Genomic DNA, 26,123 nt, shown 5'->3' on the forward strand with positions numbered 1-26,123 from the left:
TCTGATTGATAGACATACCCATCAGGACGTTTACAGTTAGCAGTAGTCACCCCACTGTTGACCGTTCAGCAACTTTCCTGCTATATTGAACAACATTTTGGCCAAATTCGAAATTGGCATGTAAGGCTTTTTAAAAGATCGGTAATCGGCCAGAAAACTGCAGTCGATCGGCCAGTCAATCGGTGCACCCCTAACTTTCAGGTTGGTTCAGATGAAATTGTATTCAGCTTGAAATCAGTCACTATACTCAAAACACGAATTCTCACATGTCTTTCCAAAATCAAAGCTTGACCTCAGGCCTCAAACACTCGCCTCTTATCAGCTGTTTGAATATCAAAAGCCAGAACTTCGCACCACTTGACTTGCAGCCAGGCTTTCCCACGATGGGGGCTCATTACTGACAGGTTTCACCATGCTGATCTCAGAGCTCAGTGAGGTGTTTTCAAGAGTCAGATCACTCTCTCTTTTTTTTTTCTTTTTTCCCCCTCCTCTGTCATTAGTTGTTGACACTGGATTTTATGTCATTAAACAAAGGCCTCGTCTTTGAGGACAGGTATTAAGTCAGCGAGACGTGGGATAAGGCAACAAAAACAGAGCGTGTTTCTGGAAAACCTTTTAGGAATTTTAGGATTTCTACGAAACGCAATAAACTTCACACCTTGCTATGGCCACATGACAGACGTTTTCGCTCAAAGCCTTTCTTTGTGTGTTCTCTGTTTGTTGTCTTTGTGCAGAAGAAGGAGCGGGAGTGCATGCAGCTGCGCATAGCTGTGCTCTGCAGCGAGCTGCAGCGGCAGAAGAAGGCGCTTGGCAGGGAAATAGACGTTCGGCAGAAGGAGAGGGCACATCTACAGAAGAAAGGTAAATCGAATTGGAGGAGACCAGGACCACATTGTATTCAGTTCAGTTTTAAAACGGAGCGCAAGGTTACAGGAGCAAAGACTTTGACTATGTAAATGTATAATAAATCCCCCAAATATTAGCAACTTCAGCTCTGAATCTACCAGCTGGGTTTCTGGTGAACTCGCACACGTTTTTCCATTTCTCATTCTGCTAGGCAATACGAAATCCCAGCGCATCATTTCACTTTTTCCGCTGCAACAACAGCTTACCCAGCTTTGCCAACCGTCCATTGATGCACTCGCTGTGTTTGCTGTTTTAACCCCATGACACTGCTAAAGCTAAGACAGACACACAAGTAGTGGAAGAAATGAAAAGAGCTTCTGCAACTCATTTACTTGCCTCAAGTGGTGTTGTATTACTCAAATACTTAATACACTTGTGTAAGACGACTTGTTATTATGGTAAAAACATGTGCAACTAATTCCAACCTAAGCCCCCATCTTTTTCACTATTTTCCACAAAAGGCCCAGCAGCAGCTACTGAAGAGGACAAGAAAAGGGGAAAATGGAACGTAGTTTGGATGTAAAGATTTCTTTTCTTCATAATTAATGTAATAATAATAATAATAAAAGAATCTAGTCCCTATAGTTTTTCAAATCAGGCGAACTTTACTTGCGTCGATATTCTTTTTACTCGAGCTTTTTCACATTGTTTTACATTCCTTTTTAATAGCTTTAATTTTAATTGTAATTTTAACTTTAATACAGTCTATTGAAATTTAAAGTCGGAGACCAACAATAGCTGCGTTTCCATTAACCACAAAAATGCAGAAAAGTCTGGCGCTGTGACCATTTCGTAAAAGCTCCAAAGCTGTTTTTCTTTCTACGTCTTCAAGAAAATGTTGAATGTTGTCAAGTAGGAACTGCGCCTGGAAGGCAGCCCAAGGTACCCCAAGGCGTTTTGCACGGCTGAACGGTTTCTATGGGAGATTAAATGATTTTATCAAACATACATGAAAGAATCAAGGTAACACTCTAGGTATGTTTTCGATGAGGGAATAACATGATGTAAAAGTTTATTTTAAATAATGATGCCCCTTTTCGGTCTACTCCACCCACCTTCAGTTACTTCACTGAATGAAAATCAAGCAAAACACCGAAACAAACTCACACATTTTATGTTTCAGCGAGACTTTGGTGCACCAGCTTCATCGTTCTCATGTTGTCTTCCGTCTGCTCTAGATATACAAGAAGCACTGTGTATATAGTTTTCTGACAGTACATGTCGTCCTCCTCTGATGTCAGATTGCCTTTTGGTCAAAGACCAGAGCAACTTACTGGGCCGACCAGAGCTAATTAACATGAAGCTCACCTATACAAACACATGCAGTCACAATAAGGGACAACCTTCAGGCTGATTCAGAGAAAATCTTTCCTTTGTGCTTGAACTTCTTAAAAATGACCCTCTGGCACCACTTTGTCTGCAGCTGAAAGAACTTGCAGCTCTTTCAGAGCCGGTTTATCGACTGGACAGGTGCTAGAAATAGAAAAGGTATTCGAGGATGAATTGGCATCTTGTTGCTGAATAGGACTGTGCTGGATTTCTTTTTGTTGTTGTTTATTCCCCACCTGAAATAGACAAGACAAATGCTATTGAGCAGTGCTGTTTTAGTTCCTTTTTTGGAGTTTGTTGTTTAACTCTTCTAATCATCTCAAATGCATTACCCTGTTTCATGTCTTGGAGAAACATGTTTTTATTATAAAGCTATTAGTTTTGGAGAAAGGTGTTTACAGTGCTTCATGGAGCTGCTGAAGTTGTTTTCATCTGATGTCTTTTGCTTTGGAGACGCTCGATTTTTGTTTAATGTAGTTAAGATTTTGTCTTTAAGTTTAATTTGACTTATTAAAAAGCACAGAAACCAATAAAGCAAAATGACTGAATTGCACAGTCATTTTGCAATTCAGTACTAATTGCAGAAAAGCAATCAGTACTTCTAAAACTGCAACTTTCTATGTTTTTTATTTTATTTTATTTTTTTATTTTTTAGCAAAATATATAAAAAAAGGTTATTTCAGCTTTCTCATTAGTTTAGTGGCCATCAGTGGAACACAGTGGATAAATGAATAGTAGGTAATTCAATTTGATGTGATGGTAACATCAGAGTGTGGGAACATGTAGACTGAAGTCCACACTTGTGTCTAAGCAGACCAGAGCGTTCCCAGCACCCAGAGTTCAGTACCTGCTTAACGTGATCCCAGTCAGACTGAGCAGCCAACTGGCAGCACAGAGATGCTCTGCTCACTCAGACACAAACAGGAATGCGCCAGAGAAATTGTACTTTTAAGGCCAGAGTAGAAAGCTGTTCAAAGTTGACCACAACCACATACTCGAGTGTATTTTATAGAAATGCTTAGTGAAAGACGGCTGCATAATTGCAAAGTGCGAGTGCAAAGGTGCGTAGCTGAAATCTGAAAAAGGTGTGGTGTGAAAATGTTTCCAGCATCTCTGATTTGTGTTTAGCCTCCTTTCACTACGCCAGTAGATGTGCTGTGAATCCTCGCAACCTTTTACGCCGACTCTCAACCTAGTCAGCTTGGTGTCGCGTACAGAATAGTTTGATGTGAACCCTGTTTCCTGCTGAGCAGTTTACTAACACACGGTTGTAAAACTGTACCTTTGGGCCAATCTGTTCGGTGGACATTCGCTTTGAGTCTGCAATGAGTATTTGTGGACGTCCACAGAGTGACGTGCGCCCGAGTATGTGGGGAACTCTGTCATGAAACGCGTAAGACATTTTTTTAAGGATTGCTTTTGGCCCGAGTTGCCTTTTTTTGACGGAGTGGATTGTGATATCGGGGGAAGACATTTGAGAAAGTTCAATGAGACTCAAATTTGTGACGGCCTAATGCATGGAGGCATAAGTCCTGCGTTGAGGACTTGGGCTTCCATACATGAGTCGCGCTTTGCCTCTAGGTCACCACTGCTGCTGGTTAAAGCACTCTTGATGTGAATTAAAAGCTATAAAGATAGAGCTAACTGTTCGGGGCCGAAATGTTGCTGACTTGGACTCCAAAGTCTAAATCTCCCTCCTGGCCTTTAGGATGTCTTAAAACTGCCAAATCCAAGAAAGCCCAATTTGTAGCTAGCAGAATTTCAGGGATCTGCTGCTAATGTCTTGGTGTGTTGCCACATAACACCACAAAGTCTTACGGAGACCCTGTTTTTAAAGCTGTGTTGGTGAACTCTGTGCTCCTACTCAATATTAAGCAGGTGGTTTTAATATTAGGGCTATTAGGTGTTTGTGTTGATTGGATTAGTAGCATATGTTTAATGTATAGGATATTTTACACATTCCAGTGTTTGTTGGATCCAGCAAACCTCAAAAGGGTTATTGACAGTTTACCAGTGTGTGTACACACACTGCTATGCAGTACGTCCTCTTAGCGGTTGCTGTGACAACTACTAATCTCTAGTTGGTTTTTTACTCCTCTGTCCTCGCTGTTCTGCTTTTCATCTGTACCTGGTCACGTGGTCTCGCTGCCTCTCTCACTCTCATATGGTCCTGTAACAGATCGCCTTTGTCAGCCATTTTTCTCCGACAAAACTAATAGTTTAGATCATTCTGACAAAGATGGAGGCACAACAGGTGTGGGTTTGCGCTAGTACATGACGTTGAGACGAAAATGTCCACCTTTTCCCTACAGTAATTATTAGAATGTCACTATAGTATCCGTCTGAATCATCCTGACGACAGAATCCAATCCAGCTGTATTTATAAATCACTTGCACGACAATGGAAAATACTTTAAAGAGCAACAGGGACGACGAGTAGCTGTAGCACCGTTTCAGCTACAGTTATGGGTGAGATTACACTAAAAATGTGCAAAAAGCTCACACAATAACTCTACTTTAGGTTTTCCACATACCCTAGAATTGGCAGGGTGTGGGTACCACCACCACGGACTTTTCCTCCTCCTCTTAAAGCTGCAAGCTAACAGTAAAAGCAGTCATTTCCCCAGTCAGAGAGGAATCCCTTTGGCTCTGCTGAGGTCACGCTCTTGTCACAATTTCCTCCTGTCTATTTTCCAGCTCTCCATCGCAAGCGGGCGACATAAATCAGGCCTGTGAGCAGCATTTATTGTACTTAGCAGCGGTGGTTATTCTCACGGTCTGCAGCGCTGCAGCTAGGTTTCCTGACCAATAAATGCCAGTAGTTGACTTTCCTAAGTGAAGAACAGAATTTGGCGAAAGTATTTTGTGGTGTGGTATGTGTCACCTCAGACAGAAGGTCTCATATTGAAGCCATCACCATCAGAGCTCCTTTTGCAGAAGCTCGGTTTTACGCGTAGACTTTTACCAGCTGGCTGTCAGAAAAGCGTCGACAATAATACTCTGCTTATTGGCTCAATGCTTCACTTACTTATGCTTCTTTTTTAAATTTTCCCCCAGTCACCCTAATCTGTATGTTAAAATGTTAGTCATAAAATAGCAGAACTGGTGACCCTGTCCTTATAAATAAATCGGTCATTTATTGCAGCACCTAAATCTTACACTAAAGTAAAATTCCATGTTCGGAAATAATTGTTTTATACGATTTCTATTACTAAAATGTCTACTACAGGTACGCCTAAGCTGCATCCCTTAAGAATAAATTTAACTAAAGCGTTAGTGTCTGGGAGCCGCTGATTAATATTCAATGACTTTGTGTTTCTGATATATAAATGTAATGCGTCACAGAAGACGACTTATTTTGTTTTATTGTCATCTGGGAATGAATTATAATCATATTCTTTAGTTACTTGTGATGAGGCCTGGAGTAATTCTTGTCGAGACCCACTTGATTCATCCTACACTGTAACATCGGGTTCTGGAGTAATCTAAAAAGTAGTAAATTCTAGTTTAATAATGTAACAAAGCATCATTAAAACGACATAGATGAACACATTTTGTGATGCTTTCTGCAATAACGTTACATTTTGCGCCAATTATTACAAAACATAAATGTCTCTCTTTGTATAGAAAAGTGAAAAATCCCTCTGTCTTCATGCTCCAACTTTCTACAATCGGACTGAGCAAAAACAGCAAATTTAGCCTTTTCGTCATTTTATAAACTGAGGAGAAAAGGAGGCTTATGATAACACTAAACTACAGTTTCTCAAATTAAAGATCCCTTTGTGAGATCACGCTACTGCAGTAAAACATGGATTTGTTTTAAGGGTTTGTACCCGTCTTAACCAGGATGGTGTTGTAACTTCACAAATGTGTATCTGAATGCTTACTTCTGTTTTACTCATTTCAGTCAGTGCATTGAGTTAATCTCCACTTGTGTCAAATACAAACACATTTTAAAATTCCGTCGTTGACATTGGGGGGTCATTTCCTCATAACATTGCGACACTGCAATGCGATTAGAGGTCACAGATCATTGAAGACCCTCATGTTTTGATGCTTTGCAGGAAGTGGACACCAACACTCTGAATAATATCAAATTAATCAGGTTGGAACAATTGGAGTGATTTTTGTTTGTACTTCGGGGTTTTATCTACCGCTTGTCTTTTTTTTTTTTTTTCTTGGTCAGTCGCCGTTTTTCACAGCTTCTGTGCCAAATAAAACAAGGAAGAATTGTGCCCTAAAGTGTTTAACCTGAAGCTGAAATTTCCACCATTAGATTACATATAAACATTTTCAGCTGCTCCCTCTTCCCCTGCTTCATAGTTTAGTACAATGCAGTCTTTGTCGGCTTGATATGAGCCTTTATGGCGAAACGGCCAAACTCTGCAGAATGTCTTGAAGAGTTTTATGTGGCTGTGTGGCTTCTCATCCGACTAACAGTGAACAGATTGTCCTCAGATGAGGTAAGAGATCAAGAACTGACAACTATCCTGCTGCAGTCATAAGACCAAATCTCCATGAACATAGAAGGCCTTATAAGAATGTATTTTGATCTCTTCTTCAGTTTATTCCATGTTTTGTCACTTTGCACCCACAAATTTATATTTTATGCATCTTAATGGGATTGTGTGAAATGAAGGGAGAATGTTTTTTTTTTTTTTTTTTTTTTTACAAAGAAAAACAAATCTACATCTGTATTCACTGAGTCAATATTTGGTACAATTAGCTTTTTCTGTAATTACAGCTGTATGTCGTTTGTGATACGTCTTCAACAGCTTTGTATATCCAGAGACTTCAACTCTGTACTTATTCCTCGATGGGAAATGGCTTACGCTCAGTCGGCTTGTATGTAAAACCATGTTGCCTTGTGTTCCTATAGATTGTCATTTGGATGGTGTGGTCAAAGAGGAAGGTTTGCTTCATGCATGGCAAATTGCAGTTAGGCCACCAAGCTTAATTTTTGATTGGACCATCTACTTCCACATTTGGTGCATCCTCTACGTATCTTCTATTTCTTCTCCTTTTCCCAACCATGCTTCACCTTTCCTTAACTGCATCCCTCAGCTGTCTTGCTGGGTTTCTCGGTCTTGATATGGTGAGACTGTAAACCTCGGAGGCCTGTCTTCGGATGAACTGGGTTGCGTACAGATGCATCACACTTTTTTTATGTTGATCTGTGACAGAAACCACAAGTAGAAGCCCTTGAAGAATTCATTTGTAATGTGACAAGGAGCAGGAACATTTTTACACTTTAGCTGTTTTGTATGGCACTCCAGCTTCTGCACAGTGCTTGAGTCTAACCATGTATTGTTGACACCACTGCATGGTTCAATATTTCTGGTATATTAAGCGCCTCTTAGTAGCAGAACAGATTTAAAACCCATAAGCCACGAGAACCAGACTACGTAAATAATCACCAGAAGCACCTGGGGCTGAATTTTACTGCTGGATTTCCATCTAAATCACCCGTCTGGTGCGAGTAGGACCTCACCCTTTACTGGCTCACGTCAAAACCCAGGAAAGTTACGAGCGTTTTATAATTTTTTGATATCGCGTTCACTATAACGGCTCCAGACTTTATTGTAGCCAATATTTTATAGCTTTATGCGGTGATATATTGAGAAACAAACAGCCAGAGCGAAGCATATGTGCTTCCACGGCTTCCGCTGCGGACCGTCTGTCTGCATCACACCGCTGTGCAAACTGGAACAGGTTAGAGACATGAAAGGATCGGGAGATTGATGGACAGACCAGATAGGGTCCAGCCGGGCATTACATGAAAGAGGCAGAGTGATACAGACCTCTGTCGTTCGTGTTAAAGTATGTTTTCATGTCATCACTCAGAACAGAGGGATGGCCTGTCTGATCTCTGTCTGATGCTATCTGCCCTGGCAGCTAATCTGATTGAGATGTTTCCTAGAACCTCTGTTTTCCCCATCAGTCTCTCACCTTCCACCCTTATGGTCCCTGTGGGGAAAAGCCTGCATGTAAGTGGAAGTATTTGATAACAAGCAGCTCCTGTGGATCCATCTGATGACATGTGGTCTGACGATCTTAATTGCTCCGAACTTACTTTTCCCGAGCCAGCTGCAATAAGAGCATCTTAACAGATTGGACCGCACGCCAAATTAGGTCCTGGAAAGTCTCCTTTCGGAAACATCCGCAGCACCTTTTTAACGTGTCGACTGTAGAAAGACAGATTATGCTTTTGACTCTTCCTTTCTGGCTGCGCTGGAGCGTCGGTGCACATGTGCAGGGCTTGCTGGCCAACACTTGGGTTGATAAGTTTGTGTTTTTTTTTTTTTTGTTTGTTTGTTTTTGGCTGTTGCTGAACGTAAAGTTGATTTAGCACCTCAAAAAATAACAAGTAGCCTATTGCACAATAGAGGTGGGTGATATGGATATGGAATTTTATTGCAATATATTTTGTACTCTTGTGATAATGATGAATACTTATATTTTAGGTAAATGTGTGGCTATGACTGTATGACACAGCATTAGTAGCGCCACAGACAAAATACAGTTCCCGAAAAACATTTCCATTTGAAATGGCTTTTTTTTACTGAAAGAACTTGAAGACGCGTGATTTTAAACTGCATTTAATTATATTTTAGAATTTACTGATATTTTGTTGATGCTCTCATGGAAGAAAAAATTGAAGGAAATATTACAAATAGCGTTTCCAGTAATACTGACGATGTTTTTTTTCATATTATTTACTGAAATTTATTGAGACAACCATAAATCAAAATTGTCATCATGGTAAGATGATAAATGCAACATAACAAATAAAAAATAAGACCATTCAATAAAAATAATGAATAAAAACTATATAGGGTCAGCTAAACCTTTTAGGTACCTACATCAATGTGGTAGTAGGTTTTAAAATGGGTCCAAAAAATATCTGTTATAAAATAAAAGCTGAAAGAAGGATTTCCTAAAAAGGTACCTGAGGTTCAGTGATCACTGTTATTTGTCAGTTTTCCTTTTTTTTTAATAAAATAAAACCCTCTAGTGATAAACCACCTGAGAGTGAATTTTAAATAATTCAAAAATAATAATAAAAAAATACTGTAAAGCTCTTAAATGGGTTTTAGTGCAGTGATGCAGACAAACAACCAATATTCAATTTGTGATCAAATCATGCAGCTGAGGTAAGATTTATCGGCATCTCTTGACGTAAGAGGCCAAATTGTTGGCTGGTTGAGTGAATACTGTGGTAATATGGTGAATGCATCCAAAGTTCTTGTTCCGAAGTCCTAGTAAACAAGTTCTTGTTTTTGCAGTAATAAGCAGAAAAGCTTGTAAACGACGCTGCTGTTTTTGACGCGCCTCGACGTTAATCGGCGCTGGCTTGGTAGAGACGTGTTCTTCGCAGGCTCAGAGGTTATTACCATGTCACAAATACGACGGGAAAGCCCCGCTGAGTTTTATATGCACAATCAGAACATAAAGCAAATTATTTTTGGCGCACAGATCTGAAAAATATTGTGTTACAACCCCGGGCTTATTATACCTCTGCGGTTTCGTGCCCCGCCGCCGCTGCAGCCTGCCTGTGTTGTAGTTGCTCCACTTCCTCCGGCTGGATCATCACCGCCTCTAATGGTGTCTTTTCAATTTGTGTTTACGTTACCCACTCTGTATTTAGAGAGTCTGACAAATCCTATAATCTCCATACATGTGTTTGTCTGGTTTTATGTGGTGTCAAAAGGAAATGGTTTGAGCGCCGATTAGAAAAACAAAAAGGCAGGCCCTTTGATCTTGCGCGAGCTCGATGGTGGAGGGAAGCCAGCACAACACGAGGCCACCTGGATTTTCAGATGCAGCGGATCGAGGCAAACAAACCTGATCATTTACATTTTTTTCTCTCTCTCTGTGTCTTTCAGAGGAAGCGTTTTCCTCTCAGCACGAAAGTCTGAAGGAGGAGAAAGAATCCCTAACAAAGTTGCAGAAGGAATGTACGGCCAAGAGGTATGTGTGAAGATGTAATTAGACATTTTTGGAGGAAGGAACAGGAGAAAGCTCTATTTATTTGTACACGTCTCTGAACTCTCAGCGTTTCTGTGTTTAAATCAAATTATGACAGGAGAACACCCCGCTCTCACGTCCCACTTTGCTCCTTTAAAACAAGAAGGTGTTTGTGCCGCCGCATCTTTATTTATGTTTTCTCTGCATTCCTGAAAAGCCCTTTGGCCCGTCTTTGTCCTGGCTTGCGGAGGGATGTTTGCGGTGTGTGCAGACACTGGATACCGCTTTTTGCATCTGAACAATACCTGGTGGTTCCAGGGGGCCCGAATGGGGCCGAAAGACTCAGAGGACAGGAAATTAACACAGGCACTCGCACATCTGTCTACCATCCATTATGTGGAAATATTTGTTGTTCATGTGCTTCATAGAATCTTTTCCTCTTTTGTTATTTAATTTCTTTTTTTACTTCAAGATGGAGTCTTCTGTAGGTTTTTCTGATTTTGTCTTTGGTGGATTTGCTGTAGTTGCTGTAGTCTGAGCTCAAACACGTCCATTTGATGGTGCCTGGTTTACCGTAGAAGGAAAACTTCAGTAAGCACAGTTGTACTGTTACTATATATTGAGAAGAAAACTTGCTCAGATAAAATGACATGATTAAACAGAGGAATAAACAAAACCGGGTCTGATTTTACATGTCTAGCTAAAACGAAATATCTACATACTCTTTAAAAAACACCTTTTCTTTCCTCACTGTTTGACTTTGAAACAGACTCAGCTTTGTTCAGTACCAAGAACATTTTTGTTTTTCAAAATTATATTTTTTGTACACACAAGTAAAATGAGAAATTTAGCATAATTAATTCGTCTTTGGGGAAGAAAGATACTTGATAGAAAATAAATATAAAAATAAACAAACTAAACCTCTATACTTTTTGTTTCCTGGACGCTGCTGCTCCTTCTCTCCTCTTTTACATTTGCTAACTCAAAACACATCCGCACGTTTCAGTTTCAGTCTCAGTCTCGACAGTCGAAAGGCATTACAAAATAAGAGCATACTGGGAAAAAGAAACGGGCCACAACACATATATCTTTTATCTTGGACAAATACGTTTTGTTTTTTGTTTTTTCCTGTGTGATCTTTTTGGATCCAAAAAAATAAAATAAAATAAAATTGTGATTTAATTGCACACTCCCTGGAGTATGCAGTATAATTATTACAAATGACTGTTTGAAATACAATGTTTGGTAGTTATTATAGCTCAAGTATCAAAAATTCACAGTTTGCATACTAACAGTATATTCAGCCTCAGATCTGACGGCGATTAAAGTTGTAAAACACGCTAAAGCTCACACAAAGCGTTGGAATACCCGACATTGTGGTAATTACCAGTAAAATTCTGATCACTTTTTATTAAGATGGTAAAAAATAAATAAATAGAAAAATCCAAACGATTTGATTTGATCGAAACAAACCCATGCAGTTCAAAAGGTCGTGCAGAGCTGATTAGCTTCTCTACAGGCTCATCCCAGGTTTCGTTAATTAGCCTGATGCTCCAACATCCATATTGTGAATGGATGAAAATAGTTAAACTGCGCGATCGTTCAGTCCAAGTACATCCGTTTATGTTGGAGAGTCCAAAACCTGGCGTCCTGAATCTGTTTCTGTCACTCTGAATCAACTTGAAATCACAATAGTTTACCTCAGCTGTGATTTGTTAAGTGCATCACTTCTAAATCATGCGCCATCAAAGCAGATGACATGAGACTTTATTTATTCCAGAAGCATTTCTTCTAAACAGTGCATACAGACTGACGCAGGAAGTATCCAGACATAAGCTGCTGATCCAAATCTCTACTTCAAGCTTGATTCTTGTAGAGGGTTTTGCAGGTGAACCCAAGTTAATTCATACATCTGTCACATTAAGACAGTGGTTCCCAAACCTTTTCTCCTGGGCCCCCCCAGTGGTTTTCAAACATTTTCTGGCTCCTCCTGTGGATTACAATATAGATTACAATAGGGAGAGTTAGACTTTGGTCTTCTGATTGAAACGAGACTCTGTTATACTCCTCCACCACCCCCAGCACACACAGCGTTCATCGTTGTTTTTTTTTTGTTTTTTTTTCTTCATTCATCCATGAATGAAGAAAAAATTGTGGGAACTTCCCACAGAGGTTCCCACAGTTTACGAACCTCTGCATTAAGATTAAAAAATATTTTCAATAAACCAAATAGCTTGTTTGTTTCACTCCAGACAATAAAACAATGTAAAATGAGTAATTTTTAAAAAATCTGGTTTTATTTATATTTTGCTAAAAATTTTGTCAAAAATAATTTATACTTTTCTTAATAATTGGTGGAAAAATCAAATCAAAGTGTTCTCATAATTTCTGAGCAACTGTTTGCATATTTTCCAAGTCTTCCGGTTTATTCTGTTAGAGAAATGTTTGGAAGATACTTTAAAAGAATCAAAAGTTAAAAATGCCTTGGACCTTTAATTCGGCCCAGATTTTCTTAATTTTGGGAGACGGGTAATCGGCCGATACTTGCATGTGAAACCGATCCCACCTACCTCTGCAAAGGTCTAAAAATCAGCCGTGAGAAGAAAATCAGCCATGAGAAGGAAATCAGCCGTGAGAGGGGCAGACAATCCACTGTTGCCAACGTAGTGACTTAGTCGCTATATTTAGCAACTTTTCAGCCAAAAAAGTAAATCTGGAAATCTGGATCAACCAAAACCAGAACTGGCAGATCAGGGTTTTTTAAGGTCAGTGATCAGCCAGACAACTGCAGTTGATGCACTCCTAGTAAAACTCCCAGCCAAATACTTTTGATATTTGTATAATTGAAATGGCACAAGGGTAACAGACTCAGTTGGAGGGGAAAATGTAAAGAAAAGCATCAGCATTCAAAGAATAAACACCGTTTGCTTGATGCCTCGAAACTCTTTGGGAAGAAAAAACAGCAACTAAACATTGCTCAGTTTTTACTCGTGCAGTTTTTAGGTGCGGATCAAATGAAGTATCTGGTAGAGTTTTCTTAGTTTTCAGCCCGACATTTCCACCACTTTCATTTATATCTGAGGTATAAAGGTTTACCTGCAAATTAACTCGACAGTACAAAGTGGGAGAGAAGAAAATCCGGGGGGGATAAAAGGATCTACTCATCACCTTTTTCTGCAGGTATTCAAAGGGACAGCTGGGCGAGTTTGCGTGCTTTAGGAAAATACTTTTAAATGAGGTGGTATGGTGGGCAGAGCCAGTTATACGAGCCAAAACCTGCTGGACACTTCAGATCAAACGTTCTTCACCCACCAGTCTATCTGCTCTCCCACTTGCACCAAAGTGTTTCTTGCTGGGAGAATAGAAATAATAAAAGATGGCTAACCACAGGCGAAGCCAGAAAGGAAATTCAAGTGAAAGGTTGGGAGCATTTATGGGAGGATGGATCACTTTCAATTACTGTCCCCCTTCCCCACCCCAAATCCCTTTTCATCTTCACAAAATGATGGGTTATTACCCACACTGCCCCACCAGGATTGGTTTAAGTGTCGTACTGGACACAGGGGGGGGGAAACTCAGGGTAAACACACACACACACGCATACACACTCCAAGACCCTGGTCACACAAAGATTTATATGATTTTAAACCCCGAGAATGTTTTAAAAAGGGGTGTTTTTTCTGTTTCTTCCCAGTCCTCATCTATTTGGGTTGCTCTGGTAAAGTAGCCCAAATAGATGACTGTAATGTGAGGAAGCTTTTTCTTTTACCCTGCTTGTTAATGATGTGAAAAACATGTCTATTTTTAACTTCTCCTCAAGAGAGGAAAGAGAAGAGAACAAGCTATTTTATATTAATCCTCATAAGTTTTTTTTTTTTATATTCAGTGATGAAACTTTAATCAATAATCCTTTTTAGGGCTGTTGTAAACGAATATTTTAGTAATCGAGTAATCTATCGATTATTCTTACGATTAATCGAGTAATTGGATAAAAAAAATTATAAAATGAAATATTGGTAAATCTGGCATAATACCGGTGTTACTATCAGATATCAATATCAGTCCAATTTTTCATATTTGAGCATCCCTAACAGTTGCTTTTTTGTAGTTTAGAAAACTAACCTGTAACAATAATAGCTCACTTTCTAAGTTAACCAGAAGAAAAGTTATAGAAAAATCTGAAATTATATTGAATGTAATAACAAAGAGGCAGGCTCACAAATATGCTTATAAAAAATGTCTACAATCCAGCTTTTAGTTTATGTATTCATCTAATTAAACTCACCTTGCCACCTAACCTGTCACGCTTTGGGTTTGAAAATACGGGAAATGCCGCCTGGAGTGGGAGGAGAGGGCGAATGAACGAACATGGGGTGGAGGGGAGGAAATAGACCAGCGGACTGACGAACCGTTAGACCGGGGGACGAACACGGGGGGAAGCAATACGGGATATTTACAACACCTTCATTGGTCACACTCAGAAACTCATCTACCAGCCATGTACGATGCGCTCCGCCACCCGTTTCTTCAGACCGGGATATGAAATTTATTGTGCGGTTCGTCGGTAAAGCTACATTTACACGGTAAGCATCAGCTACTCAGCCGCCCGCCCTGTTCAGGCTATCCGCTCACCTCAGCGCTCTTCCCGCCGTTCGCTTTCAACCAGCAGCCCCGGAGGAGAAATGCTGCCGTACTCCAGGCATTCCCCCAGTCATTTTAAGGATGCTTATTGGTTCCCCAAAAACGATAAAAAGTCGGGCATTATCATCAATCAATAAAATCTCCACGGGCCAATCTTGAAGATTGGACTTTATGCCGCTGAGACTTAGCTTTTGTCAACAACTCAGAGGCGGAAGTGAGAGCTCCGCGCAACGCTAATGAAGTCCCGGCCGGAACACGGTGCGCTAACTAATAAAACATAAATTAACGAAGCTTCGAGGCAGGTAAATTTTCCTCGAGGAATTTTAGTAATCGAGGTACTCGAATCATTCGAGGAATCGTTTCAGCCCTAATCCTTTTTTTGTTCTTTCTTTCTGAGGTACAAATGTGACAATTAGGCCCATTTTCTTAGACACAGTTCAACACAATGAAAGACAAGAACATGCTTTTCAAAAAACTACAATTTGTCTGGATCTTTATTTACATTCAACAAACTAGAATATTATTGAAAAGTCAGTTTATTACACTGAAACACACAGATGAATGTTTGAACCTTTGTTTCTGTTCACTGTGATTATTTTCCACTTGTAGTTTACAAAAATATAACATTTGAAATTGGAATATTACATCTGACCAATTTAAAAAGTATGTTTAACACCCTCTTAAAGGTACTTTTAATCTGACAAATGACCCTCGTTGAGGCCGATATTCTGCATTATTGTTATGACTGTCTGGCATTTTTCACTGTGATATTATGCAGCTGTGATTAATGACTTCCTGTCAAAGCTTTCACCTGCCTGTTGCTGTTTTTTTGCCCATGTCTTTTGTCTGGTTTGATCTCCTCAGAGAGCAGTTCCTCAAAACCAACGCTCAGCTCACCTTCCGCTGTCGTCAGCTCCTCTCTGAGCTCTCCTACATCTACCCCATCGATGTGGTAAGTCTGCCGCCTCATGCTCCTATTCTACACCTTTTCCATTCATTTTATGTATTTTTTTTTGTCCTGTGTTTGGGTTTATTTTCAATGTAGTGGACACAGAGATAGAAAAGAAATGGAGAAAGGTGTGGGAAAGAGAGATGAGAGGACAGAAGGAAAAGTAGGACGCATCCTAGGAGTCTGTTTCTACACCTGCAGAAAGAGAGGAAAAAATAAAACAGACCAGACGTAGCAACAACCACAATATCCATATGTGCTACACTGCTACGTCACTTAAAAAACACAATATGTATTTTAAATGTCTTGACTTACCTCTATGCTACTTCTCCCTTCATTTTAAACATGTCACGTATTCTAGTCATTGCAAACGTCATGAAAAGGATCCAGTTCTCGAGTCTCTGTTGAGTCCGGTCCTCGGTCAGCACCGATCAAGCCGAAAATTGTCACCAGCTGATTTCTGATCTCTGAAGACGGAGTAATAATCACATTTAAAACAAAAAAAGCTCTGGAGAATGTTTTTTTTTTTTTTTTTAATGTGCCTTCTCCCCCTCAAACTCCCATTTGTAGTCCAAAATAATGTCTAATTCCCTTTAATGTCCGTTTCACAGTTCACATTTCACTGCTTTCAGAGATCATCCAGAGTCCTCACATTTCTGTCGATTCCTCACAGACTCATTATAATCACTCAGTTTTGTAAGATATTTGGCTCTGGAGTTTAAACGCTGGAATGCGGACACCACAAGACAATAACCGGATGATTTACAGCAAATCCATCTGCCAGCTGCGCACCGTTTCCTCCCGCATGATCCCTCGTCTTGTGTGGGTCTGTTTCTGCTGGCTGCTTGTTGTCCTTAATATGAAACCTCCTATTTAAATCCGCAGGTCAATCAGTCGGATTATGTCATCTGTGGAGTGAAGCTGCCAAACTCGGACGACTTTCAAGGTAATTTAGTACGTGTCTGTGTTTGTGTTTTGGGTTACAGGGAAGGAAAAGCATGGAGGACAATTTATTTATCTTCCCTTTAAAGCTTGCGAAGGTGGATCGATGTTTACTGAAGGATGTGGAACGTTCCACCGCTGAAACGCCTCTCTAAAACTGATAATTATACCTGAACCCTGGCGTGTGTGTCCCGTTTTGGACACAAAATAAGTCGGATGGCAATTTTTATTATTATTTATTAGGTCAAATCATGGAAACATAGAGAAGTGTGGCTTTATTTTTTTGTTTTAGTTTTATTCAGACGTGCCTGTGAAAGTTAAGTGGACCTCACCTGGTTCCAATGAGAGCTCAGTTAATTCAGTTCTTTTCCAAATACGCTGTGTGGGTTCATTTGCTCCCTTAAGTTCCTTCATGCGTTTTGTTCTTCTCGTTATTTTCTCTTCTCTTTGCAAAATCATAATAACTGGAAAGAAATAATCCAATATTTTCCCATATTTTTTTTAGTTTTGGAGTTACAGAAATAGACAAAGAAGGTGGCTCCATACTGAGTTGGACAAAATAAAAACAAAGACTGGAAGGAATTTATTTTGGGGATCTTTAACTCTGACAATAATTGGGAGTTTTGCGCTCCAGACGGCTTGAATTTGTCAATCTGGTTCGCCTAAAAACTGAGGTCTTGGTTCGATTGAAGTGAATTCTGTGAACGCCAAGTGGAAAACGCTCCAAAAGCAGGAAGCGAACCATAGCGCAGGGCATTCTGGGTAAATGCAGCCAAAACAAACACGCGAGTCTGGCGTTGGCGGGAGAAATACTGTGCCAGAGACAAAAGAGAAATCCTACAGCCACTAAAATCTGACGCCACTCAATTTTTGTTTACGTTTCGTGAAGGAGGAAGTTGACCTCGGCGTCTTCTTCGGTAGTTCTTGGTGCAGCGCCACCACAGGCCAGGGACTAACCGGGTTTTTGAAGAGTTTGCTTCGTTTGGTTCAGTCCAGTGTGAAAGTAAACTGCAGCAACTGAAAACGTAGCAAATATTGGTGCACTTTGGTGCTGGAAAAGAGCCCGGATGTACCACTTACTCTTTGGAAATTATCCAAATGTTTATCTCCTAAATTTATCCGTAGAGAACATCTGTTGATTTGTTGGAAATATCAGACTTTCTTATTTTAGTAAACTGCTGAACTCGTTTTCTTTTAAGTGAAGAAGTTAAGATTTTTTAAAATTTAGCCATTTTTTTTGTTTAACAAGGCACTGAGGAAGGACAAGCCTTCATTGATTCAGACTCTTAAATGCTCATGGTTTCCTCGTCATGTGACGTTTGTATGTCATTATAAAGAAGTGGAACCAGAGTACATGTTGACATTTTTTTTTTTTATTTCTCTTATGTAAAGCAAGTTGGCCTGTTCTTTGGTCTGAAATTTTTACCCCACACTGTTTTTTTTAGACGTTTTTAAAAGACAGAACTTTAGAAAACATTTGCCGAACTGGGATTTTTTTACTTTCTGGCCCCGTATTTTGTACAACTTCCCAAACATTTCTCCCACATGAGCGCGGCCGCTCATCTTCCCTCAGATACTCTGTTTCAAAGTCGCCTTCTGTTGGTTGATTATGCATTTTTTTTTTCTTTTCAGTTTGGATTCATACTTTGCGGACATCATGTCAGCGCAATTCATTTCCCCATGTAACAGAACACCAAAACAAAGCAGACAGCGATGCACAAAGCTTTGAAGTGTTGGCCGGAATAAAATACCTTTTTTCCCGACTGTGAATAAATGCGCCGCCGCCTCGGGTTTGGATTCGCTTTGCTCGACGGCCTCGGAGGCTTTGATGTGTTAATGTTGTCTCTTTAAAAAGCGGATGAATTAACAAGTCTGAGTTAAATCCTGTTTGTGCCGCAGCAAAGGACGATGGGAGCGTGGCGGTTGCCCTGGGTTACACGGCACACCTGGTCCTGATGATCTCCTGCTTCCTCCAGCTCCCTCTGCGGTACCCGGTGATCCACAAGGGTTCCCGCTCCTCCATCAAGGACACCATCACTGACAGACTCTCCGAGAAGGAGAGAGAGTAAGTTGGAGAGAGTAAAAAAAATGAGTCTGGAGAACCACAATTGACTATTGACTTTTGATGTATGTGATGAGGAATGGCATTTATGTGAAAACATGTGAGATAGAAACCATTTTCCAGTGCAGAAGGAATGTTCTGGAATGGATCCCGTAGGTGGTCTATTAAATGTAGGACATGGCTCTCACAGGGACCTGCGTCTTGCCTGGACAGAATATCCTGTCAGCAGTCGCTGCGCTTTGCGTCATCATCTTCCTTAAAGATCCAAATCTTTATGCTTGAATTATTTTTCTGGATGGTTTCTTTGAGTTCGCTTCCAAAGTTCCCGCTGAGCCCAGAGAATCCACGATTCTGTCAGTAAATATTCGCACAGAATTTACAAAAAAACTCCTGTTTTTCTGTAGAGAGAATGTTGCTTCTTTTTTATATCCGTGAGTGTGTGTGCGTGCGCGTGTGTGTGTTGTTTGTTGTTTGTTGAAGGGCTATTTCTCCCTTCTAGCCTCACAGACCCAAAACAGAAAACAGTCGATATTTTGTCTCCAGTTCAGCGGTTTTCACTCTTGGAGCTGAGATTTTTTTTTTTTTCCAACTTGCATAAAAATAGTTGGATCCATTTTATATAAATGCCACAAAACACACACAACAAAAATCCAACTGATCTGGCTCTGATTGCCTAGAGTCCTTTCTTCCACCTGAGATCTTTCTGTGGCTACTCTGAAACCGAGTGGCATCTGGTTATTCTTGACAATCTCTGCTCCATGTCTCATTCAAGTTTGGCTCAATTTTTTTTTTTCTAAATTTGTCCCCCAAGAAATCTCTCTACTCCTGTTGATCTCTCTGGGATTGCTGTTGTACCTTCTGGTTTCAGTCAGTTTCTGACCTTTTCATCCAGAAATGTTGGGAATGAAAGACTTTACAGATCAGATCTAACAAACACTGACCTTCTTTAAGCAAAACGTATTAGATCCTCACTTCAACGGAAAAACTTAATGCACTTTTAAATGCTACTGCATTAAAAAAAATCCCAGTTTGTTGTTACTTTGAAATATGCCACATTTTCTTTTCTTTTTTTATTATAAAAAGACTTTTTTTCCAGTTCAAAATATGCAGCAACTGATCATTAAAGTGGACATATTTTTATTTTTTTGTCATATACTGTTGATTTGACATAAATAGAGAAACCACTCGGCTCCTCCAGACTAGCAGCAGCTGCAGTTAGCCAACTGCTGCTTGCTAACTACTGAGTTCAACTCTCCGAAGAACATTTCTAAAAGGTAAAATGAGAAGCATCGTTGTGATGACAAGTTGAAGGCGGAATGTCGGAAAAAGCAGGGGCTTCTTAAAGAGACAGAAGCCCAATTTCAAGCTGTCAAACTTTTAAATCAAATTTCTTTGAAGTTATGTTTGATATATACGGCATTTTTGTAACAACTGAGGGTAACATACTTTTTTCGATTGTGCTCTTATGTAGCCCTATGTGGCTTGAAGATATGTGGTAGTGCCCCTTTAAGGTCTGCGCAGTTGAAATGTTTCATGCTAGTTTATAACTCAACATTTTGCCCTTTTTTAATCGACTTCAACTTGGGTATTGTTTTGCTTTTTGGTAGGGCGGCTTTGGCCAGGAGACACGTCTTTGACTTCAGAATCCCATAATGGTGACAAACCACCTAATTGCACGAAGCAAACATCCTGTGAATAATCTTTGTTTTACAATCCGACAATAAATTTTTTCAACCCAATAAAATAGATCTTGTGGGATCAAGTGTAATCATGACTGTTTAGCTTTGGTTGCGGCGACTCAGGATGCTGATTATTTGTTGATCTAGAACTCCCCCCCCCCGCACCCCCCCCCACAAAAAAAAAGACACATTTCCACAGTGCTGTCATATAAACTATCAGGGGGGATTTTTCCTTTTTATACAAACATGTACAGAGTTGTAAATTGCTCGTCTTCTCTGATTATGACAGCAGATGGACTGAAGTCAGACGCCGAAATCTTTTGGTTTGGCTGTGAAACGCTACAAAATACACCTCGGAAACTTCCCATCGTTTAGAGGAAGCACAGCCTCTTTGTGTTCAGGTTGAAGTAGCAACTCTGGTTTGATTTTTACAAGCAGTTGTAGCTAAAGTGTGGCCCATTTATCTTGCGTCCAATTTTTCCCTCCATTAAGTAGTTATCTGCTCTTTCTCTGTCCGTTATTCGAGTTGAAATAACTTGGCAGAACGCAGTTCAGCTGGAAATGTGTATTTACTTTAATCCACATTTGTTTAGTGTGAAAGCAGTTGCAGACATGATTGTGTGTTTGACTTGAAAAAAGTTTTTCTGAGCCCTTAAACATGAAGAATAAGAACAAAAACTATTTTATGCTTAGATGGACTGGGAAGGCCAGACTGGTTGTTAGCAGAGGTGAAAAATTGAGACAGGTGTCAGATATGGGCCGGTGCGGTAAAAAACGTAACTTCGGCACAGTGTGTCTACTGCCAATCGGTTGAGTTCACAAAATCGACGGTGTAATTTTCCCATACGTGATTCATTGCTGACAGATTTTTGTGATCGAATCGATTCTGTTCCTTCGGACTAGACTAAAGGAATTAGAACAACACAGTGTTCCTGAAAAGTATTTGCCCCTCTGTTACACTTATAGTTTTCAGATCATTGAATAGATTTTAATATCAGTTAAAGAAAGGTGGCCCAATTAGAGAGCATTTAAAAACAGTTTTCAGCTCAGAATTTCATTCATGGAGAGAAAAAAAAGAAGCCTGCGTCATCCTTAAAAGTAATGGCTCCTTAAATCTAAATGCGCTCTGTTACATCCGTGTGGCTAAATTTTGCCTGCTCTTGTTTGCAGAATTATTTAGAATCCACCACATTGAAGGATTTTCAAACACAAACAACCCACTTAGAGTCTTACAACAGCATGTCAATCGAATTTAGATCTGGACTTTGACTAGGTGCCTCTAAACCGTTTCTTTTGTTGTCTGTGAGCCATTCGGTGATGGACTTGCAGGTGTGGTTTAGGTTGTTGTCCTGCTGCTAAATCAACTGGAGCTTGAGCATCAGATCCCTAAGCATTAAAGCATCACATTACAACTCCCATGTTTTAAACCAATGATATATGACACTCTTTTTATGAACTAGTTTAGATCAGGGGTGCCCAAAGTCGGTCCTCGATCTCCTGCATCCTGCATGTTTTAGTTCTCTCCCTGCTGGTAGTAACAACCTTTCCAGCTTGTCAATGTTCTTCTTAGGCCTCTTACGAGCCATTATTTGGTCCAGGTGCGATAAACCAGGGAGAGAACTAAAACATGCAGGATGCCGGCCCTCCAGGACCGACTTTGGAGATCACTGAGTTAGAGTTATAGGCCAAGCCAAGCCCAACTCAAAATTCAGGCCGAGTCAGACAAAATGATTTGCTTGATGGTCGGGTCGGGCTTCTGTGCTGCATTCACTAAACCTTCAGCACAGAGAAAATCAAACCAGAATGCATGATATAAAGTTGCATTAAGCTACGCGTTACAGTCTAAATTGAGGAGTAGTTTGACTTGTTGAGGAAATGAAATAAGGTGCAAAAGTTCATTAGCGCAGCACACTGCACAACCAAAAGGGTAAATCTGCCCCACTCCGCTCCTATCAGTCACATATCCCAGAGGATTTGCACTCGACTCGCCCTGCGATTACGACAAGTGAGAAAATGGACCTGGAAGATGTTAAACAAACACAGAAGTTACACTCCTTACTCAAATTATGGTCCAAAAATGAAAGCGGTAAAATCTTAGTTAAAATATGTTGGATTTAGATCAGGTTCGGTGTATAACTAAAGTTACTTATTTTGGATCGGGCTTGGACGTGATGCCGTCAGCCTTGGGTCAGGCTGGATTTTGTTTTAGGCCCTATCCAAACTCTATTATGTAACAGTGTGTTCCCGTTATACAAGATGTAATGTCACACACCTTCTCGCAGCGCAAAAACGCCAAATCTTACAAAGCATTTTTTGGTCTGGCTTCTAATACAAAAATCTTGGCACACTTGAAATAAGACAAAACTAACTTCCAAGTAACTTCCAGCAAACTTTAGAAACTTGTTTTTAGTCACTAATCCCTTAATTTTGATGAAAAAGCGCTAGTTCACTTTTAAGATGGAAAAAACGTCTTTTTCATCAATACTAAGAAATATTGCGTTACTTGTAAGCTGCCTTATTTCAAGTGTACTAAGATATTTGCACTGGAAACCAGACCAAAAATACTTGGTAAGAATATTTCCCCAAATCTTGGGAATTATTGATAGATTTGTTTTATGCGATGTGACCCTTCACGTTTCTTTGCCTTATTTCTTATTGCTGGATCAGGACCGAAGTGAAAGAGCTGCAGTGCATTAGATGTTTTGGTTTTTTTGTGACCTCTTGGAGGAGTATAGAAGAAACTAGAAAATTCCGCAGAAATTTTAAGGGGCATGCCAAAGTGTGCCCGTCGGTTTTTAATCAAGCGTTCTAATGCAAAAAATTAGCATTAATGCTAAAGAAAGCTTCAATGTAGTCAATAACCTGTGGTGAGTCAGAAACATGTTGACTAAACTGCACCTGTACCATTCAGTATGTTGAAATTAATGCATAAGCCAAAATGCTAATATTAGCGTGAAGACTAATATTCATGTAGGATGTTAGGATGTTAGGATGTGCACTGCCTTGCTGCGCAAGGCAGTGCACTAGTGGGGGCAGTAAAATGCTAAAGTTTGTGCTAATGTTGTGCACAATCTTGTGCTAATGTTAATGAACTGCCTTGCTGCGCAAGGCAGTTCACTATCCTGAGGAAAAAAAAATGCGAAAAAAGCTTAATATTATTCCAACGCCTACGGCGTTGCACTAGCATGAGAGGAGTGCAGCAACTCTTTGAAGCAGTTAGTTTTTCTGATCAAAGCGGCTTACTGTTCAGCATCCATAAGAGCAATCCGAAAACTTTTTGAAGCATATAAGAGGGCAATTTCTTGTCTCCGATGGAACCACGATTTAAATCTGTAGTTCTCTCTGCACTAACCTGAGAGAAAAACATAATAAAGGCCTGAGAGGAATATTCAGGCTTTTATTTTGAAATTTTCAGTAAGCTTCATTTTAAATGGCCACACTAATCCCATGTCTAACAGTGGTTGGGTTAAACCAGTTTATATATAAAGCCCAGAACATTCTGCCCTGTCTGTAGTTATAACATTCTGCTCACCTTCTTTCTGTAATAAGTCAGAGTTCCACCATTATGTACTTCTTAACTGCCAGCTCAGAACTCCTTTGTAATGATTGAGGGTTCCACCATGTTGACCTTCCGACCTTCTGCTCAGGCCTCTGTAGTAAAGTGTTCCATCGTGTTTAGAACTACAAAGATGGCGTTTTTGTAGTCCTAAGGAGCAGTTTGGCTTTTGTCTGTGTTCTGTTGCTATAGTGATCAAGCCTCCCCCTGTGTTTCTCCAGACAGGGGGAGAAACAATTCTATGTGTTTGAGCCAGCCAGTTTCACTCCAAAAAGCTGTTCGAACAACTCCTTTCCATTCGGGAACCGTGATACGTATTCGAAAACCGTTTGAAGCGTATGAGAGGGCTATTTGTCGTCTCATTTAGTACCGCGATTCATATCTGTAGCTCATTCACAGTAATTGCAGTGATGAGAGAAAAATGGTGTGCGCTGAGCTCAGAACTTTTTGCAGAAATGTATGTAAAAAGAGCAATTACATGATGTAAAAATTGTCAAGGCTTTTATTTTGAAAATTTTCAATAAGCTTCATTTGAAATTGCCACACTAATTTCATGTGTAATAGTGATCAGGTTAAATCAGTTATATAATGCTCAAAGCACAAGTTGTTTATAATACCAGCCAACTCCTCCTCTGTAATAATTGAGTGTTCCGCCATGTTGTAGTTCTGACATGCTGCTCAGGCCTCTGTTTTAACTGAGTCTTGGCCATAGATAGAACTACAGTTATGGCAGTTATGGCTGCTGGTTTGTAGTCCAAACCAGCAGATTTGCCTTTCTCTGGATTCTGTTGCTCTAGCGATTGGCCCTCAGCCAACTGCTGTGTGTGTGAGACAGAAAGCTGGGGAAGGATTTCAATCTTTGAGACAACCATGAAATGCTAATGTTAATGAACTGCCTTGCTGCGCAAGGCAGTTCACTATCCTGAGAAAAAAAACATAAAAAAAAGATTTTCATTTTTGCATCGCCTACGGCGATGCACTTTTGTCAGTGCAATTTTCAGAGTTTTATTTTGAAACTTTCAGTAAACTTAATTTTCATAACCACACTAATCCAATGTGTAACAGTGGTTTGGTTAATCCACCTGTATAATGCCCAAAACAGGAAGTAGTTCTAACTGCCAGCTCAGCCCTCCTCTGTAATAATTGAGTGTTCCGCCATGTTGTAGTTCTGACCTTCTGCTCTGCCCTCTGTATTAAAGTGTTCCGCCATATTTAGAACTACAGAGTCTTTGTAGTCCAAACCCCAGCAGTTCTCCCTCTCTGCATTCTGTTGCTATAGTGATGAAAGTGCCCTGTGTGTGTCAGACTTATCTATCTTTATGAGACACCCAGTCAGTTTGAATGGAAAAAGCAGTCCGAACGACTGCTTCCCGTTCGGGTTCCGTAAGTCCGATCCAAAAACCGTTTGAAGCATATGAGAGGGCTATTTCTCATCTCATCTATTACCGCGATTCATATCTGTAGCTCAATCACAGTAATTGCAGTGATGAGAGAAAAATGGTGTGCGCTGAGCTCAGAAATTTTTCAGAAAAGTCTGAAAATGAATGGTGGAATGCCTGAAGGTACCCTGTCACTTGATTTTGCTCTGAAGCACCTTGACAGAAAACCGTCAGCCCTAGAGAAATTTCGAAGACATTTTACCGGAGCAGGCATGCGTATCAATGTCATGACCGAGTTTCAGACCGATAGACCAATTTTTGCACCCATGAGAGCGATTTCAAAATTATTTTGGGGTCAAAAATCCACTCTTTTTCTCACTCTAAAAAGCGGCAGTTGGTTTCAGTTACACTCTAAGATTCGTCGAAGGTTCGGCAGTTGGAAATTTTGCTCGTTTTTCGCTTTTTACGTCGCCGTCATAAGTCCGATCCCCAATAAAAATAATAGCTCCAATGCCGGGATCAAGCCGCACGTTTTGATACCATTTTTGTGGGTGGGCACGCAGCGGTACGAGCCGCATTAACGGTAATGGAAGAAGTTGTTATAATAACTAGAAAATTCCGCAGAAATTTTAAGGGGCATGCCAAAGTGTGCCCGTCGCTTTTTAATCAAGCCTTCTGATGCAAAAAATTAGCATTAATGCTAAAGAAAGCT

At 40.1% G+C, this 26,123-nt stretch overlaps 1 protein-coding gene across 1 annotated transcript in view; it reads left to right on the top strand.

Annotated features, from left to right (window-relative positions):
• Positions 1-26,123, top strand: part of uvrag (UV radiation resistance associated gene) — a 136,962-nt gene that overhangs the window by 28,597 nt on the left and 82,242 nt on the right. Inside the window, exons 8-12 of the mRNA XM_088012301.1 lie at positions 735-861; positions 10,122-10,206; positions 15,709-15,796; positions 16,679-16,739; positions 18,635-18,800. Of these exons, the coding sequence (XP_087868427.1) occupies positions 735-861; positions 10,122-10,206; positions 15,709-15,796; positions 16,679-16,739; positions 18,635-18,800 (527 nt within the window). The remainder of the gene's footprint in view (positions 1-734; positions 862-10,121; positions 10,207-15,708; positions 15,797-16,678; positions 16,740-18,634; positions 18,801-26,123) is intronic.

Source organism: Poecilia mexicana, unplaced genomic scaffold (genome assembly GCF_051168715.1).
Source record: "Poecilia mexicana isolate PSO_F unplaced genomic scaffold, ASM5116871v1 scaffold_14, whole genome shotgun sequence".
In the NCBI taxonomy this organism is placed as follows: Eukaryota; Metazoa; Chordata; class Actinopteri; order Cyprinodontiformes; family Poeciliidae; genus Poecilia; species Poecilia mexicana.